The sequence below is a fragment of the Pelophylax lessonae genome, assembly GCF_965119305.1.
Source record: "Pelophylax lessonae genome assembly, chromosome: 5".
Lineage (NCBI taxonomy): Eukaryota > Metazoa > Chordata > Amphibia > Anura > Ranidae > Pelophylax > Pelophylax lessonae.
In genome coordinates, this window is record NC_138772.1 from 80,603,976 (window position 1) to 80,628,637 (window position 24,662).

The 24,662-nt window shown below is 39.0% G+C and overlaps 1 protein-coding gene across 1 annotated transcript; it reads left to right on the forward strand.

Annotated features, from left to right (window-relative positions):
• Positions 1-463: 463 nt before the first annotated feature.
• On the forward strand, positions 464-23,695 carry LOC309555686 (uncharacterized protein; the record flags this gene model as incomplete). Its single annotated transcript, XM_082257726.1, has 6 exons — positions 464-521; positions 3,475-3,634; positions 6,175-6,335; positions 8,193-8,396; positions 11,190-11,371; positions 18,212-23,695. 6 exons carry the CDS (start codon positions 464-466, stop codon positions 23,693-23,695), a joined length of 6,249 nt encoding a protein of 2,082 aa, XP_082113852.1.
• Between the last annotated feature and the right edge of the window lie 967 nt (positions 23,696-24,662).

Consider the following 24,662-nt stretch of genomic DNA (forward strand, 5'->3'; position numbering starts at 1 on the left):
TTGGTGCAGAAGAAACAAGATCTATTTATAGCTAGCTAGCATAACCACCCTTTATCCCTATTATTAACCATTCCTCCAGCGAATCTGCATGTACATGTTTTCTGTGTGCATCGGACACGAATGAGTGAATGTTCTTTAGGCTATTTTCTCTTCTGAACAAATGTTCTTTCATTATGGGCAGTAGTAAAATACCACATTAAGGCAGCTACATGGAGCTGAGGAGCATTGGAAATGCATAGGGTTTCAAACAGGAGATACAATGTAACAATTCTAGAAAACAATACAGAAAATTTGCAAATAAATTAGCAATGTAAAATGTAAAATCTTGTCCCCACAAACATTCTCACAGGTGCTGTATATATAAAGAATTACACTTCCCTTTGTCTCCCATGAATAAATGAGATACAACTTTCCTTTGGTTTTCTCACTCTTTTCAGAATTTTGTTTACAGGAATACCAGGAGATGGATGAACAGGAAGATCAGATAGCAATAGTTGGAATAGGATGCAATTTCCCTGGAGGTTAGTGTATGAAACCAAAAGATGTTATAAGAAATGTAAATAAATAAATAGAAAGTTAAATCACATTTCTGATATATAAAGGGCACCAGCATAGGTGTGCGCAGGGGGTGTGCCAGATGTGCTTGGGCACACCCCATTCACTCTGTGCAGTGCCAGCTCCACCTACTGCTTCCCCCTCCCCCCGAAGTGCTGCTGGCTTTTTCTCCTCTTCTCTCCTCTGCCCCAAGCTGCTGCGGGGGAAGTTTCTGGCTGGAGAGCAGGGGGAAAGGGCTAGTTAATAAGTCTTTTACCGGACCCTTCCTTTTCTAAATGAACATAGTGAGCACACTCACTCACTGTGTTCATTTATAACTGAAGAATAGTAAACTGTGCTTACTATGCTTTTGTTTGAGAATGAACAGGAAGTCGCTCAGCACAGAGCACTTTCTATTCATTCACTGACCAGTGCAGCTGAGGCTGCAAAGAAAGGTATGTGTGTTTGAACTTAGGGTGGCACATTCTAATGCAGTAGGCTGCGCACACCTATGGTCACCAGCATAATTGTAAGACATTATGCAAACTGATTGAGTCAGCATCAGCTGGTCTTACCTGCTGTTTGAATGCTTCTCGTCCAGCAAAATACCGGTACATTGATGGAAAGTAAGGGTGATATCTCAGTCATTGCTGCAGCTGCCGTGATGACTGAGGTATCAGAATTTCCAGCCAACAATTTTGATGCCAGTAAAATTAATCTGAACAGCCGCTGGATTACTTTTACAGGCGATGGAAGGGGGTCCCACCCCCTCCCACCGCCACAGCCCTTATGGGGCTCTCCTGTGCGATCAGGGAGCCTGGTAAAGTTGGGAAAGTAAACAACAACTGATGTTGTTCCTCCCACTGTGTGACGTCATAAACCAGAAATTAAAACAATTATTTCCCTTCCAGTTTTGGCTGTTTGTTTACCTGCCAGTCACCAGCCGATCAGACCGATCTGCGTCTGATCGGCTACATTGGAAGCCATAGGAGCACTCTGGGGTCTAAAAGACCCCAGATCTCTCCATAAAGGGTAGCTGTCATGGCCCATGCTGTCACAAGAGATGTTTTCATCCGTTGTAATAGCAATTAAGTTAATAAAAAAAAAATGTAAAAGTGTAAAAATATTTTTTTTTTTTTAAATAAATAATAATAAAAAATAAATAAAAAGAATTTTACACACCCTCTTCCGCCTGTGCTTGTGCACAAATGCAAAAGCACATACTAGTCCCACACGCATATTTAAATGGCGATTGCACCACACATGTGAGGTATTGCAACAAATGTCAGAGTAAGAACAATAATTCTAGCTTCAGATGTCATGTGTAACCCCAAACTGGTAACCTGTAAAGGCTTTTAAACTGTTGCCTATGGAGATTTTTAGGTACTGTAGTTTGGCCTTGTACCACAGGCAGATGCAATTATAAAGTGTGACATGTTTGGTATCTATTTACTCAGCATAACATCATCTTTTATATCTACCAACATTGGGTATGATTTTGTGCATTAAAATTCATTAAAGTGTATTTTTTCCAAATTTGCATTGGAAAAACCGCTACGCAAATACGGTGTGACATAAAAATATGCAACACCCACCATTATATTAGTGCCTCTGCTTTAAAATGATATAATGTTTGGGGGTTCTAAGTAATTTTCTAGCAAAATAATTATGTTTTATACATGTAGGAGAGGAATGTCAGAACTGGCCCGGTATGGAATTGGTTAATATAAACAGTCCCTGCCCAGCCTGGCTATCTTATCACAGGCTTTGTTTTTGACTATCCAAGTTTGCTACGTGCTCTGACCATTTGTTTAATTCTTGGTAATCCAAGTCTGCTGCCGGAACTGAGCAATGACCTGTACCTTCCCTACTGTGTCTGCAACCAACTTTGTCACCTGGATTGTCACTGCAGTGCACCTTCCAGCTCCAGACCTACTTCCTGGTACCTTCTTATATCTCAGTCCTTGTCTTAAATAGGGTGAACCTGTGGTCAGCAAGCAGCAAAGCCCATCTCCATCTTCAGGAGCCGTGATAAATACTGACTGGCCCTTAGACTCTATACCCTGGGAAATCCTGCATCACCTGCTCTCACGAGGGACCATTCTCTCTTAGAGTCCTCCAGCATGTTACAACTTCCAGGGCTAATCTGCCCTGTAGTGTCCTGCTCTAACGTGAACCTGCTCTCAGAAAACACTTCTTAGGTATGCCTACCAACTCTCTTGGGTATCCTTTATAGTGTAATTAGAGGGTCCACACCAGCATAGCCACCACTGGGACATTGATGTTCTGAGGCACTGTTGACCACAGAAGCAGGTCTACGAGAAACAAGTAGCGGTCCGCCTATTCCACCATTACAATTTCAAGGTTTTACCTCTTGAGGAATGGCCTTTGTAAAAGAACTGTACATTTTTTTCCATAAAAAAGCTGTCTTTGAGTACTAGTAAAGTTATTCTCCTTAGGCTGAGATGATATCATTAGTCAGTTCCAGACAGAAAATAGAATTTCCTCAGTCTCCTCTCCTTGTGTGACCAGATCCCAGCATTATAACTCTGTCAAAAGCTAATAGGCTGCAACAGGAGGCTTATACTGTATATGTCAGAATATGTGAACTCAGCCAAGAACTGCCTGGCCCCCAGGATCTACTTAATTGTGCAATCTCTGACCCAGCATCTCAGTCCAGGAAGTAGATGCAGACCCTGAATGATGCCTGAACAAAGATGGCACTTGTGGAGACAGAGAAAAGCAGATGAAGGCATTATCAGGGGAGTATTATGATATCTTTGAGAGGGAATAAATACCTGCAAGGGTAGTATGCATTTATGTACCATGAAGTAATATATGAGATGCTAGGTCCACTTCAACAATATATTGTTAGATATTTTTGTTTGCTTATGTTTTAGCAACTATGCTTTTTAATTATTGTAATGATTTCTTTAACAGGGGAAGGACTTGATAACTTTTGGAAAGTTATTGTTGAGGGAAGGAGCTGCACAAGTGAGATACCAGAGGAAAGATTTAATTCCAAACGTTGGTGTGATCTAGATAATACCAAGCCAGGAAAAATATGCACCAGCCGAGGGGCTTTTCTAGAAGGACAAGTGTATTCTGTAAGGTTTGGGACACAGCCCTAAGGCCCCTTTCACACTTATGCGGCACGATTTTCCACGATTTTGCCACAAAAACGCTGCGTGATTTTGACGCGACTTTGCCGCGATTTTGAGCAATGGCTCAGGGCTATATACCTCAAAACGCATTAAAATCATGCCAAAGTAGTGCAGGAACTACTTTGAAGTCGGTGCGACTTCAAAATGCACTGATATGAATGGGGCTCATTGAAAATAATGGAAAACGACTTGTCATGCGATTTTGCGGTCCAAAATCGCGGGACAAGTCGCACTACAATGAAAGGGGCCTAAATTGCTTGCCAGTAAAAATACATAATATTTAATAGTAATAGTAACTGGAAATATAAGTATATAATCAGGAGTAAACAGGAACTTTCAGGAGAAACAAAAAATTGTTCTCTATAATTACTAAATGTTGCAATTTTTACTCTGCACTGCAGATACTGTATTTCAAGCTCATTATGAGGCTGATCACTTTTTTAAATGTAATGCTCACAAAGCTAGTGAATACAGCAAAGCTGTGTTAACTTAGAATATCCTTGAACATGCAAATTTTCTTTTAAGAGTTTTAATTACACATGAATGATGTGAAAGCAGATTCACTGTATTTTCTTTGCTAAGCAGCCATTCATTTAGCAAAGTGATTTTCTCTACTGTTTTGGTAAACTGACCCCCATGACTAAGTGCTTAAAGCAGAACTAAACTCTCTCAAACAACATTAACTTTTTTTAAATAATCAAATTGTTAAAACTTTTCGATGGTCTCCTTAAAATCTTACTTAAAAGTGCATAAATATCATCTCATTTCAATCAACAAGTGCATAATAAATGTATAATCGAATACATTATTCAATATGATAAATAAATAAAGCATTTGGTATTAATTGTGAATTGGCAAAATAAATAAAAAAATAAATAAACAAAATAAATAAAGAAAAACCATTACAAAAATAAATGTATTTCAAAATCCATAAAAGAGAAAAATAACAATATTCAAAATGTCTGTGCAAATCAAAATCAAAAGTACATAATCTCCACTCTACCGTAAAGTGCAATGTGCTGTGCAAATCTTTAAATGTGCAAAATCAGTACCCGGTGTCCTTCACCTTAAAGGATAAAAGAAATAATCACCCTCCTCAAAAGTGTACACAAAAATTAATTAATTTTAGGAGATAACCACATAGGCAATACAATCTTAAACAGGTAAAATCACATAAACCAATTGTTCCTTCTAGCAGCTCATGGGTTAACTACCTTCAATATTCCTAAGGTCAGTGTTTCAAATCATTATGCTGTAGTGTCATGCCCGACACTAAGGTACAGTATTTAGCTCATATGATGTATTAGCACAGTCAGCTCCAGACGTGACCACAAGCTGTGAGTGAATGGGCTCTTGAGAGATGAAGTCACTTAAAGTGTGGCTCCACACTACGCATTTCGACATCTGTTGTCATCAGGAGGTGAAGGACAACGAGTGCTAATTTTGCGCATTTAAAGATTTGCACAGCACATTACACTTTGCCATGGAGTGGAGATCATGAACTTTTGATTTTGTTGTGCCCAGACATTTCAGACATGTTATTATTTATATCCTTTACGGACTTTGAAATAAATTAATTTTTGTGGAGATTTCATTTATTTTGTGTATTTATTCATTTTGACAATTCACAATTTTCGCCAGATGGTTTATTTATTTTCTTAATTATTTTTATACAGTTTACAAAAGAACATCAAACAGAGTAGACAAGAAAAAAGTGTCCACCCCCCCCAAACAGGCACCATCACCCTAAACATCAGTCAGGAGAACCGAGTTCAGAAGGTCAGTGCAGGCCCATGCCAAAAAAACACAGGCCAGCACCGGCCCCCGGAGGTGAATTCCCCTAAGCTTCAAATGATCAAGCCCCCTTCAGCACATGGCTAAACACAATATCGAAACAGTTCAAAGTTCAACCTCATCAGCAACATAAAGTACAGAATATCGGATACATTAGTGCACAATTCAAATTGTAGAATGCAAACTACATTACGCAGGGCCAGTGTCTAATTTAACTGATAAATAGAATACATCTAACCCACCGTATTTGAGGATTCAACCCACGCCCTCCAAACCTTCTCAAATTTCTTGGGGCAACCCCTAGATACGTAGGTCCCCTTCCAAAATAAAAGCGAAGGAGGGGATGGTTTATTATTTTTTAACATACTGAATAATGTTTTCGATTATGAATTTATTATGCCCCTGTTGATTGAAATGAGATGATATTCATACACTTTTAAGTAAGATTTGAAAGAGACCATCGATTAGTTTTAGCGCGGTCACCATTTAATTACTTATTGGTTGCACACCTGGGAGACTATGTCAATTCCAATATCTGACTTGGAGACCTTTTGGAAATATATATATATATATATAAACATTTGTTATTATGTAAAATACAACAAAGTGCAAACATTAAGAAATCAACCCAAAGAGAAAAAAATAATAATAATACAATGAACCTTGTTTTTCTGCATCCTAGAGTTCATATGTTTGACAACAAACTGTTTGGAATTCATAATTCAGAGTCTGACCACATGGATCCACAGCACAAACTACTGTTGGAATGTACATATAGGGCTCTCGAAGATGCTGGGTACCCCATAGAGAGCATCAGTGGAAGTGACACCGGAGTCTTCATAGGTAGGGAAAGTACAAGGCACTTGAATTATATGTCTGCACTGTTCATAACATCTTTTGAAAATTCTCAATTTTAGCAGTAATTCAGGTCAGACATGCTTGGCTTGTAAAATACAGTGAAGAACATGAATTATATGAAAAGTTCAGTTACGGCTGGCAACAAACATTCAGCCCACTGTATTGAAATACTTATTCTTTCTTTTTTAGATGTGCTTCTTCCTAAAAGGAAACATATACTGAGAGACCTCCCTTTGAAAATTTTAGTTGCCTGGTTGTCTCTGGTTTCAGTACTTTCTTAGACAGACCTGGAATAATCATAGCGATAAGGAAAGTCAGAGTAAAGACAGAATTCCAAATTTACATAGTTGTTTTCAGTTTTATCTGTGTTTAGTGATACATAAAGTACTGAAGTTGTCATGGCAGCCAGGGATCTTTCATTTTCCAAAGGTGTGGTCAGAACTACAGTTCATCTATAAGTTCAAATATTCAGGGTGTTTATGGCTCAGAGTTTCCCTTGGGTTTGGTAAAGTGGTCAAACACATGAAACCAATAGGAATTCTATTGAATGTCTCAGAGCAAGAGAAGTGGCAGCATCCACACATTTATTAGTACAAGTGCTCTTTACATTTTATTTTAGTTAAATTTTAGCCCCACCCCCCATACTTTCCTTTCTAGCAACCGTCTTCATACTCCACCGCCTTCAGATGTGTAAACACCTGCTGCTCTTACCACATGCTGTAGTTCTTTTCACCGACTCGTACCTTCCTACAGGATATGAACTTTCTATACAGGTGATACTGTGGTGACAATTACTTGAGAACTAACAGCTGAGAACTAAATTAACTGACAGTTTTTCAAATCTCTTAAGAACTCTATTGGTGAGGTCGATGCACTTGATTCCCCATGTCTGAATACTTTGGGGGTTACCATAGAGAAGTCTATTTTATTTTACAGTCTAGAGAATGTAGGACTGCTCTTCCTTCAGTAGAGGGAGGGACACTACAACATGGCTGGCAGAGTTAGGTTTGCAGGAATTTTAGGAAACTAGTCAGATTCATTTACCAAAGAGGTTTTTTACTTGCACACAACTGGATGATTGAATTGAGCAAAGGTTCGGTTCACTCCTCCAGTCATGGCATAATAATTTTCTATAATATTGAATAGAAGATGATATTGACAAGTGGCATTGTGGCTTTGCCAGTGATATCTTTCTGGATTGAAGACAGGGTGGCATAAGACAGGGAAGTGGGGTGGGGGGTGCTGGGGCAAGGGATGCTTTACTATAAGTATAAAGGCGCAGTAACACTTTAAAGTGGATGGAAACCTGATTCACGAAATTTGACCTAGGCACATCTATGTGCAGTGTTTTCTTACATCTCTCCAAAGCACTAAGTCCTGTAGCTTTCTCCTGCTTCGTCCTTCTGTTATCAGCTTGATAACTTCTGACAAGTTCTCTGTCAACTGAGATAAAACCAGGCTGAATTTGGTGTAGGGATGGGTGTTATACATAGATTAGCAGAGAGCTGGTCTATTTACAGCACATTCCTTCCTTGCTCTGCCTATGTGGAGTTAAGGTGTGTGCTTTTCCTTCAATCAGCTGTCACATAATGTATACCAACACAACACTCCCAGTGCAGAACAGGAAGAGTGAATTTCTAACACGATGTGCACACTCTAAAGAATATATTAAGCTGAAGACAGCAGATATGGATGTAAAACTAATCTCTGTGTATCATCTGAGGCTGTTCACTTCACTGGGTATATGAGAGGGTTTACATCCAATTTAGGCTAATTTTAAGTAAACATTTACAAAATGCACATTCCTTATTCTTTTTGTTAAACAATCCTTTTATTTTGCAGGTCTCATGAACAAAGATGCAGAATTTGTTTATAATAATTATCCTGAAACGATCAATCACTTCAGTGCAACAGGCACTGCAACAGGCCTAGCAGCAAACAGGATATCATATCAATTCAATTTTACAGGACCTTCTATGTCAATTGATGCTGCCTGTGCTTCCTCCCTTGTTGCACTATATTATGCATGCCAATCCATCAGACAAGGTACTGTATACTAAAGGCCACCATAGCAGTGGGTGATTGGATTGTATTAGCCTCCCAAGCAACTGTTTAGGGCAATACTTCCCTAAACAAATAGCTGCATTGTAAATTCCTTCATGGTTTTTGTAATTTAGGGCAATTAACTACAGATGCCTCCAAAACTAGCTTATCATCATTACACAATAGTGTACATTTAGAAAAGGTTAGGTAAAATTCCCTTACTTAGCAGTGCCTAATAAGTTGACCATACACTAAAAGAAATTAAATTAAAATGAACTTGAAATAGAGTGATTTCAACATTGACAGTGATAACCAGGTTGTATTTGTAGTAAATACTGCCTTTATTTAAGTCCAATCAAAAGTGATAATTTAGTTATAGCTGGAGTTTGGTGGGTTCAGTTTGCCCCGGTGCCTTATTTATCTCCAACAGTGAGATACCTCTGTCATATTTCCTAAATTCTGTTCCTATTAACTTGGAGGTTTTGAAAGTTTCCTTTGTGTGTTTCATCTCCTCGTGTTATATGCTTTATAATATAAAATAGATTTAAAAAAATTCAAAAGGGATTGTGTGACCCAAAAACTAAAGCATACTGCATTCCCCAAAATATTAGGTGGTTTATTTTACAGCATCTACTAATAACTGATTTATTGAAAATTCTGAATAGACTGATCCTTATAGGAGAAGTAGGAGTTAAGTAAAAACACAAGCAAACCTTCATACTTGTTGGAAGAACAAGCAGCAAGTTGCTTTTCTATATTGTGACTACATATGCATTATACCTGTCTATGCAGCAGGTGCTGCTGTAGTATTATAGTGTAATGTATTCAAGAAGCTTCCAGCGCATCATTTCAATACTCTGCCAACAATACTTACCTTCATGCTGCAGCACCAGTGTTGAGATGCAGCTGTCCCACACTTGTGATTGGAACAAAGTCCCTCTTTCCTCCTCATTTATTCCTCATTTTGGTCTGATCTATATAGTTGTATATAAAATGCACTTTTAATCTTTCAAAATGTGTTTCCCAGTGCTAAACATTTTATCCAATTTCTAAATTGCTGCATTTATTTATTTTTTTTTAAATACATTTTTATTGGGTTTTCCAAAATACAAGGCACAGAGTAACAACATCAAACAGTAACCACGTGCATGTAAACAAGATTAGCAAGTAATTCCAGATGGGGTAGACCATCCATATATACAGTTTCAACATGTGAACATAAAGATGATAAACATATTCGAACATTAGTCTCCTAGAGACAACCATGTGAGTAGTTCGTGGTTCAATAAGGTTATGAGAGCGTTAGTTCGCTGGCAAGTGCAGCCCTCCCGTGACACCCGACTGGGAACATTTGTAGCCCCGGAAGGTTGCACCCACCTCCGCCCCGTGCAAGGACTGATGAAGAAAAAAAAATAAAAGAATACAAGGAAGAGAAACAAAAAGAGGAAGAGAACAATGACAGCCATAAGTGTAGCCTTAAGAAGCCCTGTAGGCCTCCCACAAACTCCATCTTTCCTTAAAACAAGTAAAGGTTAAAGCTGAGCAAGATAAAATACTTTCATATTCATGAGATTCATAAATTGTTGCATTTATAAATGTCAAAAGCCAGTATAAAGGAACAGTAGTGGTAAAAAAAAGCACTTGTGGGTTTAACTAATCATTTTTTTTTATATGATGCTCCCTTTACGGGGCGTGGCAGGAGGTGTGTCCTATGCCTACATACTCTTGCTAATAGGTGTCCCTCATTCCCATCTCAAAAACAGACAGGTATGCATTATGCCAGTATGCCAGTGTAGCCAGACATTGTCTCTGATTACCCCCAGAGTAGTACAATGTCACCATAGTGCTCTGGTGACAGTATTAAAAAAGAAAAAAATATATAAAACACATTGGCACCAGAGATGTGAAGAGGGAGCAGGGCCAAACCAGGCATGTGTGTCTGTGAATGCACACAGCCCGGCTCAGAAGTGAGCCCCCAGGCGTGCCCCCATAGCAAGTTGCTTGCTATGGGGCACACCAGGGGCAAACCTAGAACCATCTTGGGGCCCTTTACAGAGTTCCTCCTTACATCAGAGTCCACAGAACTGCCCCTTACATTTGAGTTCCCACTTACATCAGAGTTCCCAGTGTTCCCAGAGCCACTTTTACATCAGAGTTCCCCTTTATAGTACATCAGAGCCCACAGGCTTCCCCTTTACAGTGCAAGGGGGAACTGTGCGGACCCTGGTGTAAAGGGGGACTCTGTGGACTCTGATGCAAAAGGGAATTCTGCGGACCCTGATGTAAAGGGGAACTCTGCGGACCCTGACCAGCCTGAGCCGAGCACAGCCGATTACTAATCTGACAGCTTTGGAACCGAGCATGCGCAGCATTGGAGCTGACCAGTTCGCAATCGGCTGAGCTTGGCTCCCGGGGGTGTGGTGGTCTACTGGTCAGGTGAATTTAAAAGCGACTGCAAATTTGAGCGGTGGAAGAGGAAGCCTGGGGTATACCAGAGCCATGTCCTTCGACCCTGGTAGTTCCGCCACTGGGGCACACGCAGAAGTGGAGGAGCAGGGGTGTCGGCAGGGAACCTCAGAGGAAGAGGTTTGGGCCACTCTGTGCAATACCTTTGTATTTTATTTTAAACAATTATACTTTACAACCACTTTAACCTCCAACTAGTCCTCAAAAAATAAAATATCAAGACTAAGAACTGTCATTAATCTCAAATCCTGCCATTTATTTACTAGGTTTATTTAGGCTTTGAAAAAGTAAATGCATTATCCATTTTTTTATGCAATAATCATTTTACAGGAGATTGCAAGATGGCAATATGTGGCGGTGCCAGCTGCATTCTTGATCCCCATACCTATGTCACTCTCAGTAAGGCAAATATGATTTCCCCTGATGGAACGAGTAAACCGTTTTCCCAAAAGGCAGATGGCTATGGAAGAGGGGAAGGATGTGGTGTTGTTGTTCTCAAACCTTTAAAGCAGGTAAACTATAATTCATTTCCTCTACATGTGCTAAAAAAAAAAAAAAAAAAAAAAATGATTGCCAAATATGAACTATTGAGCTTATAAACAACTCATCAGTGTGAAATCAGTGATTATCTTCAGTGCGGTAATAATGCCCCGGTTAACATTGAACTGGGCTAAAATCAGAAAGTTAAAAATCTGCTGCACTGAGATTTTACATACCATTTTACATACCATCTAACAGGCTAAGTAACTAATCACATTAGCCCTCTTCCCGCTGCCTCTTCCCCGGCTCTTTAAGGAAATTCAAATGCAGGGAGGCAGAGGCGGGCATTCCAATCATGGGAACCTTGTAATTGGCTGTCACAGAAGTCGCATGATCACAAGCTCCCAATCACAAGTATGCATCGTGAGCTTCCTGTTAAATTTTACTTACTGTGCTGTGAGTCTGCAGTGAGCACGCTTTCGCCACAGAAGCCCATTTCCCATGGACCAATATATGTGGCAGCTTGACGTAAAAAGCCCACCCACCCACCAAGTGGCGACATATATGCACATGACTAGTGGGAACAGGTTATATCTTCCAAAGCAGGTTTGATTCTAATTGTTGGCTGTAAGGAACCTCTAAGTGACATTTTTTATTTTTTATGTGAGAGGGTGCAAGGTGCCTGCAAGACTGTCACAGCATCACAAGCAAGAATGCTCCAGATCACCAGAATACAGACCATCTTTTCTTTAAACAGAAGTCTAGGAAGATTTATATCATCATGCACCCCATTGTGAATGGTCAAACAGTTAGCACACATAAAGTCAGGTCTATAAATATTGGGACATCGACACAATTCTAATCTTTTTGGCTCTATACACCACCACAAGGGATTTGAAATGAAAAAAAGATGGGCTTTAACTGCAGACTTTCAGCTTTAATTTGAGGGTATTTAGATCCAAATCCGGTGAACGGTTTAGGAATTACAACAGTTTGTATATGTGCCTCCCAATTTTTAAGGGACCAAAAGTAATGGGACAGATTAACAATCATAAATCAAACTTTCACTTTTTAATACTTGGTTGCAAATCCTTGGCAGTCAATTACAGCCTGAAGTCTGGAACACATAGACATCCCCAGACGCTGGGTTTCATCCCTGGTGATGCTCTGCCAGGCCTCTACTGCAACTGTCTTTAGTTCCTGCTTGTTCTTGGGGCATTTTCCCTTCAGCAAGTGAAATGCATGCTCAATCGGATTCAGGTCAGGTGATTGACTTGGCCATTGCAAAACATTCCACTTCTTTCCCTTAAAAAACTTTTTGGTTGCTTTCGCAGTATGCTTCGGGTCATTGTCCATCTGCACTGTGAAGCGCCGCCCAATGAGTTCTGAAGCAATTGGCTGAATATGAGCAGATAATATTGCCCAAAACACTTCAGAATTCATCCTGCTGCTTTTGTCAGCAGTCACATCATCAATAAATACAAGAGAACCAGTTCAATTGGCAGCCATACATGCCCACGCCATGACACTACCACGCCATGAGGTGGTATGCTTTGGATCATGAGCAGTTCCTTTCCTTCTCCATACTCTTCTCTTCCCATCACTCTGGTACAAGTTGATCTTGGTCTCATCTGTCCATAGGATGTTGTTCCAGAACTGTGAAGGCTTTTTCAGATGTTGTTTGGCAAACTCTAATCTGGCCTTCCTGTTTTTGAGGCTCACCAATGGTTTACATCTTGTGGTGAACCCTCTGTATTCACTCTGTTGAAGTCTTCTCTGTGTGTCAAAGTCAACAATCAATACACCTACCTCCTGGAGAGTGTTTTTGATCTGGCCAGCTGTTGTAAAGGGTGTTTTCTTCACCAGGGAAAGAATTTGCCGGTCATCCACCACAGTTGTTTTCTGTGGTCTTCCAGGTCTTTTGGTGTTGCTGAGCTCAAAGGTGCGTTCTTTCTTTTTAAGGATGTTCCAAACAGTTGATTTGGCCAAACCCAATGTTTTTGCTATCTCTCTGATGGGTTTGTTTTGTTTTTTCAGCCTAATGATGGCTTGCTTCACTGATAGTGACAGCTTTTTGGATCTCATATTGAGAGTTGACAGCAACAGATTCCAAATGCAAATAGCACACTTGAAATGAACTCCGGACTTTTTATCTGCTCCTTGTAAATGGGATAATGAGGGAATAACACACATCTGGCCATGGAACAGATGAGCAGCCAATTGTCCCATTACTTTTGGTCCCTTAAAAAGTGTGAGGCACATATACAAACTGTTGTAATTCCTACACCTTGCACCTGATTTGGATGTAAATACCCTCAAATTAAAGCTGAAAGTCTGCAGTTAAAGCACGTCTTGTCTGTTTAATTTCAAATCTATTGTGGTGGTGTATAGAGCCAAAAAGATTAGAATTGTGTCAACGTCCCAATATTTATGGACCTGACTGTATGCAAATCTAAAACGAATTTTATTTTCTCAAAAAAATGGGAGACTGTGGGTTAAAATCATAATCTCTAGATCTCATCTACCTGTAATATATAATATGTCCTTCTTTACTTTTAAACCAAGATAATCCTCTATGTAAGCCAGGCATGCCAACCTCGTGTTTTATGGGCCAAATGCAGGGCTCTCGCTCCTGTTCTGCAGCAATTAGTGGTTAACAAGGAAAAATAAAGGAATGCACTCCCAATAGCTCTCTAGTTAAATGATGAGTTAAAAACAAGTTAAACAGTATTACACCATTTTGTAGCTAAATAATAAATAATAAATTGGCTCCTTTCTCCTGGGATTACGTATAATAAACTGCAATTTTTAACATAATGTTCAAGCAGAAGTAAATTGAGCAATTTATCAGTTAAAAAAAAGGTTAAACTCCCACATGCCAAGTCAACTGTACCAAGTACTAGAAACCCAGTTAAAAAGGATTGATAGGCATGGCATAACAGGCCAAGCAGTCCTCCTTCTAGTCAAAGCTGACCCCATCTTTGATCATTCCCAGTGCAGACTTCCTAAAAAGAGTCTCCTACTCACTGCACGTACCTTCTTCCAACCCTAATTTTAGAGTATTTTTATAACATTGCAGTCAACCTCACAAGCAAACTCCATGGCAAACAGAGGAGGATATATGCAAAAGTAATATTAGACTCCCACATACTGTATATACCAAGAGGGTGGGAGCTGATGCCAGAGGGAAGGCCTGACTTCATCCCAGCAAGGTGCTTTGCAGATCATAGCATGATCAAGGTTGCCGTGAACAGTCATTTATCAGACCATAAAAAATCAGGCAAGAACTATGAAAATCAATATATTTGGAGAACTTAGAAACCATATATAGGCAAAATGTAAAGTGCACTTGCATATGAAGCAAAATTTTACTAGCGAGTTTAGCTCTGAAGTGCCAAAATCTCTTACTAGAATTAAAGTATAAGTTAACCTTTGGAGCATGTTTTATGTTACACCCGTAGTTAGGTTGTGACATGTTCCAGTACCTGCCCTGCTCACCCTCTCACTACTTGCAGGTGGGGATTCCTCATTTGGTGTCATTCATTCACAAGGATCTATGAATAAAGAAACTACAAGTTGCGATGGATTTGTAGTTCTCAATGTACCACAAGTGCACTAATGAGCGCCCTTGTAGTCCACTGACACTCCCTCTATCTTTCTAGAAGTAAGCCTGTACAAAAGGTACGAGCAAGAAAGCTGAAGGATGTGTCGGCAGGAGCCTGATATTGTACCTGCATTGCAATGCTTTGAAGGCTCCTGCAGGAAACAATAATAAATGCACATTTATCGTGGAAAAAAATATGTGCATTTAATGTTTTTTTCCTGAAAGCTGAGCTTAGCCTTTAGCAAAAATGTGGCCCTCAGTGGACACAATGCAGCTCACATTAGACATGAACTGGTCACATTAAAGAGTTAGTCAGCTAAATTTGGCCCACAGTTTGCAAAAAAATTATCTACATTGAATAATTCCAGGAGTGTCGGATGCCAATGCTTTCCAGAATGCTCTGCAATACCATCTGCTGGTTCCTATATCACTACAGGACACTGTAGTGATTTAGGGGCTAGAAGAAGGAAGACTAGAGATGTGCACAACGAAAAAATGTGTTTAGTTTCGGATTCATTCACTAAATTAATCATTTCGTTTTGTCATATTTGTTTTCTGAATTCGTTTTGTATATTCGGATTAGTTGTGTATATTCAGATTAGTTTTGTATATTCGGATTTGTTTAGTATGTTTCAGAAGATTGGCTATATATTTATTTTAACGTGTTAATTTGTTACTTTGGGAGATTACTTATGCACTCTAAGTCATCCTTGGTAGTCCAACCCACAAATAGAAGTGGAATGAGCTAATTGGGCAATATCAACTTGAGTCACATGCATCCTAAAGTAATGAATTTCTGAGTCATTTGTTTTGTTATGATTTGGAGGTTCTGATAGATCCACCTCCAATAAACACAATAAGTATAAATCATCATTGTATTTCACTTTTATACTTTACTGTATTTATTGTAATATTTTTCCATTTCATAGATAGTTAATTTTTTATAATAGTGAAAAATATTAATGCAAAATAAAAACGAAATGGATCCAAATCAATTCAGATCTTTCAAACACTAACAAAAGGCTCAAACTACTGCATCATGCCATCTGAATTATTAAATTAATGATTATAAATTAATTTGTTATTTTGTTATAATTATTTTTGGATTTTTTGAAATTTGTTACTATTGTGATTTGGAGATTCGGAACAATCAGAATCTCCGAATAACAAAAAAATGTGTCCAAATTTGCACATTTGCAAATTGCACGTGTCTAGGAAGCACAGAGGCATCTAACACACTGAGGTTATGTAAATCTTTTGGCAATCTTAGATCTTCAATGCTGTAGAGCAGCCGTCACTAAATGGTGGCCCGCGGTCCATTGACGGCCAGAACGATGCGAGGCCGCCTCCTGGTATCAATCATTGATTTGCTGGGACCGCGGGTGTCCTCACTTTTATTTCCAGTGGTTTAGACATTAATGGCTGTGTGTTGAGTTATTTTGAGGGGACAGCAAATTTACACTGTTATACAAGCTGTACACTCACTACTTTAGATTGTAGCAAAGTATAATTTCTTCAGTGTTGTCACATGAAAAGGTATAATAAAATATTTACAAAAGTGTGAGGATGTACTCACTTTTGTGAGATACTGTATAAATATACAGTATTTTTACTGTATATACAGTGCATCCGGAAAGTATTCACAGCGCTTCACTTTTTCCACATTTTGTTATGTTACAGCCCTATTCCAAGTGGATTAAATTCATTATTTACCTCAGAATTCTACAAACAATACCCCATAATGACAGCATGAAAGTAGTTTGTTTGAAATCTTTGCGAATTTATTAAAAATAAAAAACCTGTGGTAAATTCAGTTGATCGGACATGATTTGGAAAGGCACACACTTGTTTATTTAAGGTCCCACAGATAACAGTGCATGTAAGAGCACAAACCAAGCCATGAAGTCCAAGGAAATGTCTGTAGACCTTTCAGACAGGGTTGTCTCAAGGCACAGATCTGGGGAAGGGTACAGGAACAGTTCTGCAGCACTGAAGGTCCAAATGAGCACAGTGGCCTCCATTATCCGTAAATGGAAGACGTTTGGAACCACCAGGACTCTTCCTAGAGTGGGCCACCCGGCCAAACTGAGCGATCTGGGGAGAAGAGCCTTAGTCAGGGAGGTGATCAAGAACCCGGTGGTCACTTTGACAGAGCTCCAGCGTTTCTTTGTGGAAAGAGAAAAACCTTCCAGAAGAACAACCATCTCTGCAGCACTCAATTAAACAGGTCTGTATGGTAGAGTGGCCAGACGGAAGCCACTTTTCAGTAAAAGGCACATGGCAGTGCGTCGGGAGTTTGCCAAAAGGCACCTGAAGGACTCTCAGATCATGAGAAAAAAAAATTCTCTGTTCTGATGAAACAAAGATTGAACTCTTTGGTCTGAATGGCAAGCGTCGTGTCTGGAGGAAACCAGGCACCGCTCATCACCTGGCCAATACCATCCTAACAATAAAGCATAGTGGTGGCAGCATCAAGCTGTGGGGATGTTTTTCAGTGGCAGGAACTAGGAGACTACTCAGGATTGAGGGAAAGATAATTGCAGCAATGTACAGGGACCTGCTCCAGAGCGCTCTGGAGGTTCCTCTTCCAACAGTATAACCACCCTATGCACACAGCCAAGATAACAAAGAAGAGGCTACGGGACGACTTTGTGAATGTCCTTGAGTGGCCTAGCCAGAGCCCAAACTTGAACTCGACTGAACATCTATGGAGAGATCTTAAAATGGCTGTGTACCAATGCTCCTCATCCAACCTGATTAACTTGAGAGGTCCTGCAAAGAAGAATGGTAGAAACTGCCCAAAAATAGGTGTGCCAAGCTTGTAGCATCATACTCAAAACGACTTGAGGCTGTAATTGGTGCCAAAGGGGCTTCAACAAAGTATTGAGCAAAGGCTGTGAATACTTATGTACATGGGACTTTTTTTGTTTTTTATTTTTAACACATTTGCAAAGATTTCAAACAAACTTCTTTCATATTGTCATTATGGGGTATTGTTTTTAGAATTTTGAGGAAAATAATGAATTTAATCCATTTTGGAATAAGGCTGTAACATATTTTTTCCTGCTGCAAAGAAAAATCTGGAATCTGGGAGCTACTGCTTTGTATACAAAAGTAACCAATGTAATTTCTAATTTGTTTTGCAATATTTCACTACTTTCTAACAACTAGTAGATGAACAAAAATCAACTTTGTTACGTGGTTTATTTAAAATATTTCCCCATATTATGTATTAAGTAAGATAAACTGATTTCTTTCCGTTCTATAGGCCAAAGACGATTACAGCAAAATCTGGGGCATTATATGTGCATGCTCAATTAATCAAAATGGGCGGTCAGTAACACCAATTACCAAACCATCTCAAAATCAACAGGAGTCACTGTTAAAGCAAATCTACACAGCTATAGATCCATGTTTTATACAGTATGTTGAGGCTCATGGAACTGGAACACCTGTTGGGGATCCAATAGAAGTGACCAGTATAGGAAATGTCATTGGAAAAAGGCGCTCAAGTGGAATGAAGCCTCTGATGATTGGATCAGTTAAAGGAAATATTGGACACACAGAATCAGCTGCTGGAATGGCTGGATTGATAAAAGTTCTGCTCATGATGCACCGCACAGTGATTCCCCCATCTTTACATTATTCTAAAGAACTTGGTATTAAACAAATTGAGGAATCCAAATTAGTTGTTCCAACAGCCCCTGAAAAATGGCACGAAGATGTAAAATGTGGAAGAATGGCTGGCATTAATTGCTTTGGCTTTGGAGGCACTAATTCTCATGTTGTCATTAAACAATACAAAGGGGATAACCCCAAACATCACTCAAACAGACCTGCTGAAATATTTATCCTCTCAGCAGCCTCCGACAATTCACTTCAACTCAGCATTAAAGATACCAAAGAAGAGCTGAGCAAAATGCCATCATCATTATCTCTGGAGAACCTGGTGTACACGGCTGCCTGCAGAAGAAGTCATCTTAATTTCAAATACAGAGCTGCATTTCTAGTGTCTTCATTACCTAATCTTCAGAAACAGCTTTCATCCGTAAATACACAGACAACTACAGTCAAGAAAAGTCCTCACATTGTGTTTGTGTTCTGTGGGAATGGAGTCCTTTCCAAAGGAATGTGCAAGGTTTTGCTAGAAAACGAGGAAGTGTTTAGAGCAAAATGTTTAGAGGTAGACAAGATGATTCAAGTTTACACTTCCCTTTCTGTGGTACAATTGCTGGAGAATGAATATGATGACTTTTCCCGCCCAGATGTTGCACAGTTGCTGCTCTTTGCTATCCAGGTGTCATTGGTGTATCTTCTTGGACACTGGGGGGTAAATCCAGACTGTGTTGTTGGACATTCTGTTGGAGAAGTTGCTGCAGCATATTGTTCTGGTGTTCTTTCACTCGAAGATGCTGTTAAAGTTATTTATCACAGGTGCAAATTGCAACATATGGTTTCTGGAGGGAAAATGCTTGTGGTTGGAAATGTACCAGTAGGAGAAATATCAAATATGATCCTGTCATACAATGAAAAAGCTTGCATTGCTGCATACAACAGTCCTTCCTCATGCACACTTTCCGGAGTTGAAGAAGCTATAGAGAGGATAAGTGATCAATTGTCCCAACAATACAACAAAAGGAATATATTTCTCCATGTTTTAGATGTCCCTACTGCATACCACAGTTACTTGATGGAACCAATATTGGATGACATAAAAAACAATTTACAGAACTTACATGCAAATAATTTGAAATGTAAACTAATTTCAACAGTGACTGGCAAGCCAGCAACAAAAGGAGATTTTACAACTGGAGACTACTGGGCCAAAAATATTCGTGAGCCAGTTGTATTTGATGAAGCAATAAAAGCTTCTGCCAACAATAAAGAACACATTGTGTTTATCGAAATTGGGCCCCGCAGAGCACTACATAAAAACATTGTTGAGATTCTTGGACCAGATACAATTGTTATGCCTGCTGTGCATCCCAAAAATGAGTATGAGACTATTTTTTCCCTTCTGACTGCTCTTTTCAAAAAGGGATGCAATCCTAATTGGAGCAATCTTTTTTCAAAGTATAAATCTTCTCCATCTTCAATTCCAAGGTATCACTTTGAGCACAACCACCAAGATACCAATTTTGAGAAAATCAGGCAAGGAAACCAATTAGCAGTTTCTGCCATTCATCCGCTGCTGCACAGTGTTAATGAGGATTTCACTGAATTTAAATGTTCTCTATCAAAATCACTGACACCGTATGTCTATGAGCACAAAAATTTGGGGTCTACTCTTGTTCCTGGTGCTTTTTTTGTAGAACTTGGATTGGCAGCTACGGTTGCGATCTTGAAGCCCAGGGTGCCATTAAACTTCTTGAAAATCAGTATAGCATTGCTCAATCCATGTATTCTTCAAGGAGAATCTCAGGAGCTAAAAGTAAAGCTACACAAACAAGATCAAGACACTCATTTTGAAATTTTAACTTCACATGTTTATGCAAAAGGAAAACTCCACACAAATAACAGTAAAATAGACAGTAACAGACACATTGACACTCAGAATGTTGTCAAGAGGTGCAAGACTGCTTTCAAACAGGAAGACATTTATGAACTTTTGTCAGCCTTTGGGTTTGAGTATGGGAAAGTTTACAAACAGTTGTATGATGTTTACTATGGGGAAGAGTTTAATGAAGCGGTAGCCAGAGTGAAAGTCAGTGAAGAAATAAAAGAAACAATGTACGAATACCACATACACCCAGTGATTTTAGACTATTTCCTTCAAATGGTTTGTCTATTAGGATCTAAAATCAAAGGAGCTACTGCTGTCTTCCCATCCTCCATAGAAAGCCTGACAATTTTTCATCCACTACAGGAAGAAATGGTGATCTACATGAAAACAACAAAAATAGCACAAAATCATTTTGAACTGTGTGGATGCTTTGCAGATGTCAGCGGTTCAGTTCTAGCAGAGATGAAGAATGTCAGGTTGGTATCTGTGAGACAAGCAATGAAAATACAGGATAACGCCTTTTTCCAAATGAATTGGACTCAAGCACCAAGCTTGAAGAATGTATCAAATGAAAATCCAAGTATGATAATTTATGCAGATAACCATGGAGTGAGTCAGCAATTATCAACATACATACACAAGGGATTGAGCTATATTAACTTTACGAGCTGGGATTCAGACATCGAGTTACACAAAATCCTCAGCAGTAAATGTAAAGATGTGGTATTTATGTGGGGAATTCATAGACTCAGTGATGCTGTTCCAAACAATCCTACACAATATCTAGCAAAATGCTGTGAGGTTTACCGTCAGCTGATGTTGGCAGTAAGACAGAAGGGCTCTGGAACTTCTATCAGGACAGTCACGTTTAGAACAACAGAAGGTACAGTAGATCACATCAACCCTGGTTTTGTTTTCAATGGGATGACACATGCTTGTGTAACTGAAATGCCAGACATTACCTTTCAGATGATTGACATTAACTCTTCAAGTCCACAAGATGTGGAAGCACTTGCTCAAGTTCTTCTTCACTACAAGCCAAAAGATCATCCAGAGATATGGATAAAAGAGGGCAGTATTTTCACAGGTGAAATTATATATTCTGATACTGAAAACATAAGACAAAAAACAGAACCTTTAGAAATATCAGACAATTTTACTTTGTGTACTTCAGATATTCATACTATGACTGATCTTTCTGCTGAACCAAATATGTCTGGCTTCAGTGAGCTCTCAAACAAAGATGTAGAGATAAAAATTGACATAATAGGTGCCCACACTAAAGACTATTTTCCAGTTAGTCAATATAGCTGGCAATATGGAAACACATTGTACTGGAATGACATGGCTTCTAATAAATATAAGCTAGTTGCTCTAGATTTAGCAGGAACTGTAACAGCCGTTGGAAGAGATGTCCAGAAAATTCAAGTTGGGGATAGAGTTGCTGCATGCTATCCAACAGTTGCCAACTCCAAAGTGATGATTCCTGAAAGGGTCTGCTTTTTGATGAAGAAGGTTCCAGTGCTAAGAGATTCACCTTTCATTTCACTATTTGTTTTAGCATGGGAAATTTTCCATAAGCAACTACCATGTCCAAAGGATAAACCTAAATTGACGATCATAACAACGGAAGAAATGTCAGTTTTTTGTAAACTTTTATTAATGGCAGCAAAACAAAGAGGTTGGGAAACAACGATATCTCCAGGAATCGGAGGTAATAGCAAAATGTGTAGTGCCATGATTATTCTTCCCACATCAGAAGTAATCTCAGGACAAGACTTTACCCAGCTCCCCCTTCTTAAAGATGTTGTTATCCTACATGACTATAAAGATTTTGCAGATTTCCACAATTTAGCACTCAGCAGCAGAAAAGACATTTACATACATGTTCTTAACCTTGCTACCATTTTCCAAAGAGCATACCTACAAGAGTCTGCAAAAGCCATATACAAATGGGTACAGTCACTGTCTTCAGACATCCCCATCATCCAGTCAAAAGCCATAATTCAGCCATCTAACAGTAAATCTAATTTGGATAATACAATATCCAGCTACTTTAGAGCTCAGACTTTAAATCTAATTGAGCTTAACAAAAACACAACGCTAAAGATACCAATGTTTTCCAATGATCCAGTGCTTTTTAAGCACAATGCTCTTTACATTGTGGCAGGTGGCATGACTGGCTTGGGCTTTGAAACAGTGAAATTCATTCTACACAATGGAGGTGGCCACATTTTGATTCTTTCAAAGAGAAATCCAACTAAGGAAATTGAAGAAGAATTATTGAAAGCACAGAGTGAAGTGGAGAATGTTAACATAATCACAATGTCATGTGATATCGGCCATTACCTTGAAGTGAAAAAAACTATTGATTTAATAGAAAAAACCTACCCAAATATTCCAATCAAAGGAGTCTTTCACAGCGCTGTTGTCCTTCATGACAGCATCTTGGAGAAGTTAAATTTGTCACTCTTCGAGAAGGTTTTTAGCCCAAAAGTCAATGGGGCTGTCAACCTTCACCGTGCCACATTAAACCAAAAACTGGATTATTTTGTATGTTACTCATCTATTGCTTCATTCATTGGAAACACAGGACAAGCTAATTATGCTGCTGCCAACTCCTTTCTGGACATTTTCTGCCACTTCAGAAGAAATATTGGCCTTCCTGCTCAGTCAATAAACTGGGGCGGCCTCAATCTTGGACTACTGCTTAATCAACAGTGGATTCATGACCTTTTACGAGCAAAAGGAATACTTCTGTTCAGCACAGAGGAGATTCATGTGCACTTGAAGAAATGTCTCTTACTAAACAATACCCAACAGGCCATAGTCAAATTTGACTTTGAAATTCTGTCTAGCAGCCTTCTTTCATACAATCCAGTAATGAAAAAGCGGCTAAGTAAACTAGTTTTGGAATATGTGAACAACAGCCAGGGCATAAGCCAAACAAAGCAATTAAAGAACAACAAACAAAGCCCTGAAGATTACATTATGTCATTAGTAAGTGAACTTACAAATCTCACCCTGAGTGACATCACTATGAATAGTTATCTGTGGTCTCTGGGAATAGACTCCATGTTGGCAATGACATTACAATATCGTATTTTAGAAGAGAAGAATGCCAACATTCCTCTTGTTAGGTTATTAGATCCCAACACATCTGTTTTGGATGTAGTGTCATGGGTTAAAGAAAACTCTCTGGATAAACAAGAGCTTGAGGTAAAATCAGAACAGCAATCTAAGCTCTAATGAGACTATACTAGTCTATTTGCCTTTCTGTAATGCAAAGATTTGACATATATTAAAGAGGATCTTCCCCCTCATACAAATTACAAGAAAGAAACTTTTTAATTCATTTGGTAATGGCAATCTACAAACAGATACCTATAGATAATTGTAGGCATTTTATTCTTTGCAAACCTTACTGGGTAACTCCACTTTAGTGGCGAAAAAAATAGAAAAAATAATTGAGCGTATACAATTGCGACACAATTCATATTATAATTAAATGGTATTAAACATTACATTTCCTTTTCAAGCTGCAGCTTTGTAATTTTCTAAAAAATGTATTGCAATATTGCTACCTGGAGGTGTTCTGTACACAGAATGTTTACAGAACATTTCCCAGAAACATAATTTCCTGCTTGTGTGATTGGCTCAACAATTTTCCCAGAAGTCTTCCCAAAGATACAAGTCAGATTTCAGGCATCTACTGCAAACAGAATGTCATTTTTGCTTTTTATTGCTGTCTGTGCCCCCTTTAGGGAGATTCACCCTCTCTGTTTGTCCAGTTATTATTATTATTATTATTATTATTATTGAAAGTGAAAGTGAAAGAAAATCCCAAATTTTGGGTTGTCCCAAGAAAGGTAATAGAGAGGAAATCTTCCAATAAAGAAAACCTGGGGGCCCCAAAATAATTCCTTTCCTAATGTGCAGGGATTTCCTTTCACTTCCTGTTTTGGCTATGGGACAAGAAGTTAAGGTAAATCTCCCCAATGTTGGCAAAAAAATGGACAGGGGTTATAACCCTCTTTTACTCTGTCCAAAATTTTAAAAAAGTTCTACTTTAGTTTTCCTCCTTATTCTTCTCACAGTGGCCATTTTTACTAAGGGCAGATTAATCCATCTCCCATTACTTCCTGAAACTTTGTCCAGAACTCTAGGTCTGCCTCCTGAAGCATGTGACAGGAAGTTCCCAGGATGCAGCTGTAAG